Raw genomic sequence first — 12282 nt, forward strand, 5'->3', positions numbered from 1 at the left:
TGGAAGGGGGTTTCTCAAATTGCAGACCTGTGACCATTGGTGTTCCACAGGGATCTGTGCTGGGACTACTGTTGTTTGTGGTATACATAAATGATTTGGAGGAAGGTACAGGTGGTCTGAGTTGCAAGTTTGCAGATGACACGAAGATTGGTAGAGTAGCAGATAGTGAAGGGGACTGTCAGAGATTACAACAGAATACAGGTAGATTGGAGAGTTGGGCAGATAAATGGCAGATGGAGTTCAATCCGAGCAAATGCAAGGTGATGCATTTTGGAAGATCTAATTCACGGCAAACTATACAGCAAATGGAAAACTCCTGGGGAAAATTGATGTTCAGAGAGATCTGGGTGTTCAGGTCCATTGTTCCCTGAAGGTGGCAACGCAGGTCAATAGAGTGCCCAAGAAGGCATATGGCATGCTTTCCTTCATCGGACGAGGTATTGAGTACAAGAGTTGGCAAGTCATGTTACAGTTGTATAAGACTTTGGTTCAGCCACATTTAGAGTACTGCATACATTTCTGGTCGCCATATTACCAAAAGGATGTGGATGCTTTGGAGAGGGTGCAGAGGTGGTTCACGAGGATGTTGCCTGGTATGGAGGGCTACGAGCAAAGTTTGAGTAGATTAGGATTGTTTTCATTAGAAAGACGGAGATTGAGGGGGTGACCTGATTGAGGTCTATAAAATCATGAGGGGTATAGACAAGGTGGATAGCAAGAAGCTTTTCTCCCCCCAGAGTCGGGGACTCAATTACTAGGGGTCATGAGTTCAGGGTGAGAGGAGGAAAGTTTAGGGGAGATATGCGTGGAAAGTTCTTCACGCAGAGGGTGGTGCGTGCCTGGAACGCGTTGCCAGCGGAGGTGGTAGATGCAGACACGTAGTGTCTTTTGAAGATGTATCTGGACAGGTACATGGATGGGCAGTGAGCAAAGGGATACAGACCCTTAGAAAATAGATGACAGGTTTAGACAGAGGATCTCGATTGGCGTCGGCTTGGAGGGCCGAAGGGCCTGTTCATGTGCTGTGATTTTCTTTGTTCTTTGTTCTTGGACTGGAAGCCTTAACTCTGTTCCAATCTGAACAGTTGCTGCCAGGCCTGTTGAGTTTCTCCAGAGTTCACTCATGATTTCAGGGAAAGAAATACGTGGAAGGAGGCAAACTGGGATAATGTTTCAGCAGTTTTTGTTCACAAGATCTAATGCGTTAGTTTTTTGCCAATCAGAGTGTTTCTTCCAGGCTTTCTGTTTCCAAAAGCTCCCACTGGTTTGCAAGAGACTCAGGGCGCTTGTTCACTGAGGTCTCTGACTCATCAGTTAAAGGTTAAAACTTGGAGAAACTGCAGAAGGAAAGATGAACTGGGTTTTTCTTCTCAGCTTTAAAGTAGCTTACTGGAGAAAATGAAGAGAGAGCTCCTGATTGGTTTCTGTCTGTATCTTGTTCCCAGTACTGTAATGTTCAGTTACTGGAGAACCAATCAAACAGTTGTTGGCAGGCTTTGTCATCAATAATGGGTCACAAGTCCATTGAACGGTCAACTTCTTGTTGCCAACCAAAGTTCCATCTGAATACAGAAGCTTTCAGCTCAAACTTGCATTACTGCTTGTTCGAGCAGCTGTTTAAATGATGCTTGGCTTGAATTTTGTGTACTTGATTTTCAAAACAGCGATTGTTAAAGCATTGGTTTCAAAAGTTTCTTCTCATTTCAATCAACAATTTTTGAAAGCACAAAAATAATACAATAAATAACAATCATGTCTTTACATTAGACGAAGGTACTTTTTTGGCTTTAAAGTGTCTCTGCTTGTGTAAGGTGCTATCCAAATGCAAACCTGCTATCAAATTTCTACTTTTATTATATGAAACCAGAGATATGAAGACTCAAGGACCTTGTGTGCCCAGAGGGCAGCAGGGCAGGGTGCCATGCAAGAGAAGAGGTTAGCACATTAGACTTCAGATCTCCAGTCTCTATTCAAGAAAATTGAAGGTAGGAGGCACAGACCCCTGGGTGCCAATAAGTCTCCCAATAATGTGACTCCTACTACCCGGAGGGAGGATCTGCTGGCATTGAGTACCAGTTCCCTCACTTCTGATCCTCCTACCCACTAAAGTCTTTCCAAAGGTATAACAGCCTCCCTGGGCATCCCCAGTAAGTTAACGTACTGGGGTCTCTCCATTTCCTCCTTATCCATCCTGCACCACAGCACACCTGTCTAAAAGTAGAGACTTGCTGTATGTTGAGACAGCTCACCTAACACCAGTTACTTAGAAGCATAACCCTAAATCCAGAAGATCTTAATCTCCACCTTAAAACTCCCATACCCTATGTCTCTTAGTTCACCTTTCTCAAGTCACTTTGTGCCTACACCTGAATCGATAGTCTTCCCTCATTAACGCTGTCTTCTTGCAGGAGAAGCTGATATAGTTTGTCCATCAGAGGTAGGTGACTCAAGGTGGTTTCTCCACTTTTAAATCTTTTAAGAGCGAGCAGAATTCAACTCTGCTCATTTTGTGGGAGTTGGGAAAGTTGGTGGGTTCTTGCTAGCACGAGGTGAGCAGCTAAGACCCAAATGGACTGCCATGTGAAGCAGGACACAGATATGAATTTCCAGCAGTTTCTCTGCTCTCTTAATCTCAGTGGGACAGTTATTACCTCTTATAGAGCCGCTGTGCTTCTCTTTTACAAATTCACCGTAAAATGGGATGGGGTGGTCACAGGAGTAGGAAACTGATGAGGAGGCGGTGGTGAGTTGTTTTTGTTCTCCCTCACATGCAACAATGACAAGGGAGAGGAGACAATGCCAGCCCTATCATAATGTGCATCAACCCTTGTTAACACCAAAAGACCACAAGACGTAGGAGCAGAAGTAGGCCATTTAGTCTATCGCCTTTGGTTCACTATTCACTGAAATCATGGCTGACATTTTTAATCAGTAAGGAATTCCAGGGTTATAAGGAACAGGCAGGAAAGTGGTGTTGTAGATTATCAGATGAACCCCCCCCCCCCCCCCCAATTAGTTTAAATCCCTGTCTACAACTGTTAATTATTTGATTAACTAGGACACTAGTCCCCGCACAGCTAAGATGAAGCCTGTCCCTCCAGAATAGCTTTCTACCCCGGTATTGCTGCCATCACCAATGTTTGAGCCATGCAGTTAACCTAAAGAGCCATACAGCACAGAAGTAGGCCCTTTGGTCTAACTCGTTCATGCTGACTTGATGTACCAATCTGACCTAGCCTCATTTGCCAGCATTTGACCCATATCCTTCTAAACCCTTCCTATTCATATACCCATCTAAATGCCTTTTAAATGTTGTAATTGTACCAGCCTCCACCACTTCCTCTGGCAGCTTGTTCCATCCACGCACCACTCTCTGCGTGAAAAAGTTGCCCCTTTTAAATCCCTTTTAAATCTTTCTCCTCTTACCTTAAACCTATGTGCTCTAATTTTGGACTCACCACCTTGGGAAAAAGACCTTGCATATTCACCCTCTGCATGCCCCGCATGATTTTATGGACCTCTATAAGGTCATCCCTCAGCCTCTGACACTCTCTAGAGAAGTAAGCCCCAGCCTATTCCGCCTCTCCCGAAAGCTCAAACCCTCGAATTCCGGCAAAATTCTTATTCATCTTTTCTGAACCCTTTCATGTTTAACAACATCTTTCTTATAGAAGGATGACCAGAATTACATGTAATATCCTTAAAGTGGCCTCATCAGTGTCCTGTACAGCCAACTCCTTGACTTTATTTTACCCTATGCCAGTTTACTAGTGGTTCAGGTAGTAATCCAGAGATTATTACTTTGGAGATTCTGCTTTTTAATTTAGCTGCTCATTATTCAGTGAATTTCAGCAGAACCTCCTTTCTCGTCCTGCCAGTGTTGTTGGTACCATAGTTAAAGAGGATGACTGGTTTCTCTACCACTGCTACATTCCTATTTCCACCCCCCCCCCCCCCCCCCCCCCCACACACACACACACACACACACACACACACCCCCGACATGAATGGCACCTTGTATCAAGGTGTTGTGGTCAATTTACTCATCTTCCCTTCAGTCCCCGCTCCCATCCACGCAGCTTGCAAGAGCCTCGTAACCACTGGACAATTGCAAGGGCTGAGGCTCCTGATTTTTAACTCATTGCGTCCTCATACCTAAATGTTCAAGATGACAGTGGAGTAGCAGGGCTGAGCCTGAAGTTCGTCTGGTCCCAGCTGCTTTCTTTCTCTTTTTTTTCCCCCTTTTAATGCCCGTAGAGTAGTGGGTAAAGGAGGAGGCCTCCAGTAGCAGCAACACCAGGACGAGCCAGACACAGCTCCACCCTAACCCAGGTTCTCCCAACAAGTGAGAACCAGGTCCTGGGCTGCCTCCTGTGCCCAAGCTCACAGGCTAAGTCGATGCTCCAGATCTGCACCTAGGCCCTGAACTCCTGAAGGAGTGGTAGTGTTGGCGAAAGGGATGATGAAAGGTCCCAACAGCCAATGGCTAGCGGCAACATCTGGAGGAGCATTGGCTGAGGAACAGGGGATATGAAACCCACACATCCCCAGGCCCGTGGCTCCAGTTCGGACAGGACAGTTACAGTTGTGGAGCAGCAGAGGCCTGTAAGCGAGACCCCTGAGCCTGTTACAGAAACCCAGGAGCCTATTTCAGAGATTCTGGGTGATGTCAAGCTGCAACTGGAGGAGCAGTGGGGGAGGAACAAGAAGAAAGGAGAGAGATAATTCTATTGCAGTAAAATCTTGCATCACATTCAATGTTTCAAGATGATGCTTGAACGTGACGACACTCTGTGTATAACGGACAAAAAAAAACACTTTTCACAGTATTTTATGCATGTGACAACAAATCTAAATCATATCTGTCTGAATACAGTCACTCCCCTCCTGGTCTTGATTGCAGACTAATTTTGAATGATATAGTCTGTGAGGTGTGACGATGCTCTGGATGGAGCGCACAATGTCTGCAGTTCACAGTCTGGCTTGTCAACTGTGATCTGAAGTTCCTGAAGCTGCACACACTTACTCCAGGAATGTTAGCACTGGATCATATTCATGTCCAGTAGCTCCCACATATTGAAGCAGCAGCACATAACCCATCTTGCCATCATTATCATATTTGAATTAATTCACTACTGTTTACATTTCAATGATATTTTGATGTTATGAAAAGAAATAAGTCATCTGCATCAATCTTATACCTCAGTTATTTTAAGAGAAGAAAGAAGAAAAATGCTAGCAACCTAACTACAAACTGAAGACCTGAGTTTTACCTTAAAAACTGGAGATATTTACTAATCCTACTTGCCAATCAGCTGCTTTCCCTATACTCCCATCATGCTGTGGTTCGTAATTTAGCTACTGTCTCACTGCAAGTCAGCCTGTTGATCCACACCTTTTATCCCCTCCCACTTACCTCTCACTCTGGAGAGTTTGGTGCAATGACTTTCCAGAGTGAACAAGGTTCCTAACAGTATACTGACTTAGCCTTTGCCTTACTCTACTAAGGCCTCTCACTGACCGTGTTCCTGACTAACAACATCAGCACTATCCTCCAGAGGTGTAACCTGTAGTGGTTCCCGAGCCAGGGGAAGCTGCTGTTAAACAAGCGCCACCTGAGTCCCATAGACCTTTGATACAGTTCTTGAGTAAATTTGTAGCTCGGGTTGTGGATGCTGTGGTTGGTTTACTCGCTGAGCTGGTTTGTTGGCTCGTTAGTTTGCAGGCATTTCCTTACCCTGCTGGGTAACATCATCACTACAGCCTTTAGGGAAGGAAGTTGCCATCCTTACCTGGTCTGGTCTACATGTGACTCCAGACCCACATCAATGTGGTTGACTCTTAACTGCCTTCTGGGCAATTAGGGATGGGCAATAAATGCTGCCTGGTCAGTGACACCCTCATCCCGTGAATGAATAAAGGAAAAAAAAAGCCTTACATGAAAACATAACAGCACTTCATCGGAGGCTACACTGATGACACAGACGTTTCATTATGCAGCTGGCTGATGAAACGTCTGTGAACTAGCGAACCAACCACAGCTTTGATACCGTATTTGCGAAGCCAGTTAGCTTTTGTGATCCAGACCCCCTGCTTACACTTGGAAGAGCTTGCGAATAGGTGATAGAAGACCACGTGTACGTAACCAAAGGAAAAAACACTAGGGTATTTGTGTGCTATTATTGCAGGAAAATGAATTGTGCACTAACGGTGATATAATTATTCATGGAGGTGACAGTCATGAAGGCCAAGTATGGATTTATGTAGCGAGCCTGGTTTATTACTCAAGCTGATGTTGAATTGTAGGCAAGGAAGATAGTTTCACTGTTTGCACTGGTTGAGGATTGGCCACAAAGGGGATCAGACTGCTTTGTAAAGGTGGGTTATGTTACACACAAGTAAAGACTACAGAGGTAATCTGTGTTGGGCAGCTCCTTGCAACAGTCACTGAGGAGTGCTGAGAGTGATGGTGATTCTGCTGATTTGCTTGCCAGCCATAACAACCAAAAGGTTGAAGTTGTGAAAGGTATGGTACACTCTAATGGATGGGCAACCTGGAGGATACTGCAGCATTCAGTCTGACTTCTCCAGGCATTGAAAGTGTACTTTTCACACAAATAGTTTATTCAGTGAACACATTGTAACTCCTCTCTGTTGCTGTTCAAGCCACTCTGTCTGAAATTGTTATCCATAGGAGCAATGGCTAGACTTTTCAACCCAGAAGTAATCGTTTGACATTCTTTTCAGTGGGAGTTAGAGTTGAATTTCAAAGGATGAATGGCAGGAACTTTGAGTTGTTGTCACGAGTTTTCAGAACATTGAGGAGGCGGAAGCTTATTCTTTTATTGCGCGCGTGCGTGTGTGTCTGTTTTTTTTTATCGGCACCTTCAATTCAATGTAGGTGCTGTTGATCACATTGTGGACCATGACAAAATGGAAAAAAAACCTCTGAGCAGAGGAAAGAGTGTTGTCTGGATGAATCAATCCCTGTGACTGCCTGACATGACCCTGTACCTCAGGATCTGAGGGTCAAGGCCACCTTCACAACGAAACAGAAAATAATGCAGCCAGCTGCATTAACCTCAGGCCCTCTTGTAGCTGGTCACTGAGTTGCACTGCTGTCCTTTCACTGTTGTGCACTATACTTAATGCATGGTTTTTCAGAAAAATCTTGAATTTGCTTATGCGGTTTGGGGAAGTCCTTTGATGCAGTGTTAGCATCCCTTCATCTGGACCAGACATTCTGGGATCCAAGCCCACCTTTGGACTTGAGAGCCATTGAAGTTGTGTCATCATAACACAGTCCAAACAGATGAGTTTCCTGGTCAGCCAGAATCATGTGGGAGCTGCAGCACAACAACCACTCCATTATGGGACTCTACACACGGGTTTAAGTTCTTGTCATGAGCACATGCCATTCTCATTCAGAGGGACTATCTCTTTCTCTTATTGTATAACCTAGGAAGAGGTAGTGTACCTGACAAGTTGCATAGTGGATCTCGAGGCTCCGCTCCCCCTTCCAGATTATCAACATCATCATCACTCATAGCACTCCTCAGTGACTGTTACAAGGAGCTGCCCAACACAGATTACCTCTCTAGTCTTTACTTCTGTGTAACATCACCCGTCTTCTGCAAAGCAGTCTGATCCCCTTTGTGGCCAATCCTCAACCAGTGCAAACAATGAAACTATCTTCCTTGCCTACAATTCAACGTCAGCTTGAGTAATAAACCAGGCTTGCTACATATATCCATACTTGGCCTTCATACTTGGTTTTTGGGGTGAGGCAGGGTACTTTTTTTTTAAGAACACTAATGACACAACAAAATGTTCAAGTTTAATTATATTCTTGTAAATTTTTAATTTCTTTTTTGTGTTGGGATGTTTGCTCCAGGATTTAGAAATTTCAGAATGAGAGACCTAGTTGGCTGACAACCCAAATGCTAATGGTACGATGAAGGAGGGGAGTGAGCAAGCAGACAGAGGCCGAGAAATAAAGTTCATAGAAAACATTAGGGTTATGGAGATGGGAAGAGACAACACCATAAATGATGAGTATTTAAAACTATGGTGCTGAAGGACCGAGGCCAGGAAAGGTCAGTAAGTTTGAGTGATCTGGACTTGGTGGAAGATAGAATTTGATGAGCGGAGGTTTTTGTTTTCCTCATTTGGACATGGGATGTGGGCATTGCTGTCTAGGCCAGCATTTAAGATAACAAAGCGTGGAGCTGGATGAACACAGCAGGCCATAGGACCAGGAAAGCTGACATTTTCAGCCTCTGCTGTGTTCATCCAGCTCTACACCTTGTTATCTCAGATTCTCCAGCATCGGCAGTCTCCAGGCCAACATTTATTTGCCTCTGCCTACTGCTCTGAGGGCTGTTAAGGATCAGCCACGTTGCTGTGAGTCTGGAATAACATGGAGCCCTGACCAGGTAAGTATGGAAGGTAAGGATCGTTGGAAATGAAACAGGTTACCAGGGAAGTGGGCATGGAAATGGGAGCAGAGATTTGCAAGGTCTGCAAAGGGTGAGTTGCGATTCTATGGAGACCTTTATGGCAGTTCTGAAAGGAAGAACTTTTGAAAGGAGACCTTACAAGGCCTTCTTTGTAATTAAGTACAAGTTCTTGCATAAAAGGAACTATTTACATCACCAAGTGAAGAAGGGAAACTTGTTGGAAACCAATTTAGTGGCATTGACGATGACAAATTCCTTATTGATCTTCTTAAGAACTCTTATCTCCTCAAATCACAGGCTGTTTGGCTGTTTCTCTGTCACATTTGCTGCTAGCAAGCAAGCATGGGAGAGAACTAGCCTCTGCAGGTCAAGGAGCATCTCCTCACCAACTCTGAATTCTGCTTGCGTTAACAACCTTTTTGTGTTCACGCCCTACCCATGATTGGATTTCCTCAGACATTTTGCAGACTTGCAGAGGCGAGTCCAGCTATCACTCCTGAGTATTTTGAGCCCTGAAGTACCTATCTTTTTTCTGAACAGATTAAATATTGGTTATAGCCTTAGTCTCTAACGTGTATCAATTCTTTTCCAGAAGAGTGGGTGCGGCCAATATTGAAGCGCGAGAAGCAGGTCCTCCTGCATTGGGGCTATTGTCCTGACAGGTAAGTATCTAGTTTTCAGTTGCATGTTAGATTAAAGTGGCCATATGTATATTATAGGAAAAGTTTGAAGGAACAGTTAGTCCAGTTTGCCTTAGCTCAGTTATATAGGCAGAGACTATTAACACAATGACCCAGAAGGAACTATGCATCTGTCAAGTCTTCACTAGCTATCTGTACAGCAATTCAATCAGTCCTATTTGCTCCCTATATCCCTGTATCCCTTCAAGTTTATTTCCCTCAAGTATCTATGCAGTTTCCTTTAAAAATCATTCATTGTCCCTGCTTTCTTGTCTGGGCAGTGAATTCAAGAACATTACCACACAGTGTGCAATGAAGTTAAGACCGTAAGACATAGGAGTGGAAGTAAGGCCATTCGGCCCATCGAGTCCACTGCGCCATTTAATCATGGCTGATGGGCATTTCAACTCCATTTCCCTGCACTCTCCCCGTAGCCCTTGACTCCTTGTGAGATCAAGAATTTATCAATCTCTGCCTTGAAGACATTTCATGTCCCAGCCTCCACTGCGCTCCGTGGCAATGAATTCCACAGGCCCACCACACTCTCTGGCCGAAGAAATGCCTCCTCATTTCTGTTTTAAATTTACCCCCTCTAATTCTAAGGCTGTGCCCACGGGTCCTAGTCTCCCCACCTAACAACAGAAACAACTTCCTAGCATCCACCAGTTTCTAAGCCATACATTATCTTGTTTCTATTAGATCTCCCCTCAACCTTCTAAACTCTAATGAATACAATCCCAGAACCCTCAGCCATTCATCGTATGTTAAACCTACCATTCCAGGGATCATCCGTGTGAATCTCCGCTGGACACGCTCCAGCGCCACAATGTCCTTCCTGAGGTGTGGGGCCCAAAATTTGACACCGTATTCTAAATGGGGCCTAACTAGAGCTTTATAAAGTCTCAGAAGCACATCACCGCTTTTATATTCCAACTCTCTTGAGATAAACGATATTACATTTGCTTTCTTAATCACGGATTCTACCTGCAAGTTAACCTTTAGAAAATCCTGGACCAACACTCCCAGATCCCTTTGTACTTCTGCTTTACGAATTTTCTCACCGTTTAGAAAATAGTCCATGCCTGTATTCTTTTATCCAAAGTGCAAAACCTCACATTTGCTCATGTTGAATTGCATCAGCCATTTCCTGGACCACTCTCCTAAACTGTCTAAATCTTTCTGCAGCCTCACCACCTCCTCAGTACTATCTGCCTGTCCACCTATCTTTCGTATCATTGGCAAACTTTGCCAGAATACTCCCAGTCTCTTCATTCAGGTCATTAATATATAAAATGAACAGCTGTGGCCCCAACACTGAACCCTGCGGGACACCACTTGTCACTGGTTGCCATTCCGAAAAAGAGCCTTTTATCTCAACTCCCTCCCTTCTGTCAGACAGCCAATCCTCAATCCAAGCCAGTAGCTTACCTCGAACACCATGTGCCCTCACCTTACTCGGCAGCCTTATCAAAGGCTTTTTGGAAGTCTAGATAGATAACATCCACTGGGTTTCCCTGGTCTAACATACTTGTTACCTCTTCACAGAATTCTAACAGGTTTGTCAGGCATGACCTCCCCTGACTAAATCCATGCTGACTTGTACTAACCTGACCCTGCACTTCCAGGAATTTAGAAATCTCATCCTTGACAATGGATTCTAGAATTTTACCAACTACCGAGGTTAGGCTAATCGGTCTATAATTTTCCGTCTTTTGCCTTGATCCTTTCTTAAACAATGAGGTTACAACAGCAATTTTCCAATCATCTGGGGCTTTCCATGACTCCAGTGACTTTTGAAAGATCAAGACCAAAGCCTCCGCTATTTCCTCAGCCACGTCCCTCAGAACTCTAGGATGTAGCCCACTGGGGCCAGGAGATTTATCAATTTTTAGACCTTTTAGCTTTTCTGGCACTTTCTCTTTTGTAATGCCTACCATACTCAACTCTGCCCCCTGACGTTCCTTAATTGTTGGGATACAACTCATGTCTTCCACTGTGAAGACTGACGCAAAGTACTTATTAAGTTCTTCAGCTATTTCCTTATCTCCCATCACTAGCCTTCCAGCATCAGTTTGGAGTGGCCCAATGTCTACTTTTGCCTCTCATTTGTTTCTTCTGTATTGAAAGAAACCTTTACTATCATTTCTAATATTACTAGCCAGCCTACCTTCATATTTGATCCTCTCCTTCCTTATTTCTCTCTTTGTTATCCTCTGTTTGTTTTTGTAGCCTTCCCAATCTTCTGATTTCCCAGTGCTCTTGGCCACTTTATAGGCTGTCTCTTTTTCTTTGATACATTTCCTGACTTCCCGTGTCAGCCATGGCTGTCTAATGCCACCCTGGATAATCTTTCTTTTCTTTGGGATGAACCTCTGTACTGTGTCCTCAATTACACCCAGAAACACCTGCCATTGTTGCTCTACTGTCTTCCCCGCTAGGCTCCGCCTCCAGTCGATTTTCGTCAGTTCCTCTCTCATGCCCCTTTAACTACCTTTATTTAACCGTAACACCATTACATCCGCTTTTGCTTTCTCTGTTTCAAACTGCAGACTGAACTCTACCATATTATGATCGCTGCCTCCTAAGTGTTCCGTTACTTTAAGATCTTTTACAAAGTCAGGCTCATTACATAGCACTAAGTCCAGAATAGCCTGCTCCCTTGTGGGCTCCATCTCAAGGTGTTCCAAAAAGCCATCCTGTAAACATTCCATGAATTCCCTTTCTTTGGATCCACCGGCAACATTATCCCCCCAGTCCACCTGCATATTGAAGTCCCCCATGATCACCGTGACCTTGCCTTTCTGACATGCCTTTTCTATTTCTCGGTGCATCTTGCTTTCCTGGTCCTGATCACTGTTAGGAGATCTGTACATAACTCCCATTATAGTTTTTTTGCCTTGGTGGTTCCTCAAATCCACCTATGCAGACTCCACATCCTCTGACCCTGTGTCATTCAGTGCCGTAGATCTAATTTCATTCTTAACTAACAAGGTAACCCCGACCCCTTCTGCCTACCTCCCTGTCTATCTCAATTGTCCCCAGTCCTTCCATTTTTTATTCCCCTCCTTTGCATTTCTCACCCAGGATCTTAAATTTGTATCCACTTGTCCATGTGCTATCATCCAATGCGGAGAGTGTGATTT

At 44.3% G+C, this 12282-nt stretch overlaps 1 protein-coding gene across 7 annotated transcripts in view; it reads left to right on the top strand.

Moving 5' to 3' along the window:
• Positions 1 to 12282, top strand: part of LOC125448180 (SWI/SNF complex subunit SMARCC2) — a 171329-nt gene that overhangs the window by 39548 nt on the left and 119499 nt on the right. For all 7 annotated transcript variants that reach the window (XM_059643444.1, XM_048523272.2, XM_048523275.2 and 4 more), the window contains exon 7: positions 9052 to 9121. In XM_059643444.1, coding sequence (XP_059499427.1) covers positions 9052 to 9121 — 70 coding nt within the window. The remainder of the gene's footprint in view (positions 1 to 9051; positions 9122 to 12282) is intronic.

This window comes from Stegostoma tigrinum, chromosome X (assembly GCF_030684315.1).
Source record: "Stegostoma tigrinum isolate sSteTig4 chromosome X, sSteTig4.hap1, whole genome shotgun sequence".
Classification (NCBI taxonomy): domain Eukaryota; kingdom Metazoa; phylum Chordata; class Chondrichthyes; order Orectolobiformes; family Stegostomatidae; genus Stegostoma; species Stegostoma tigrinum.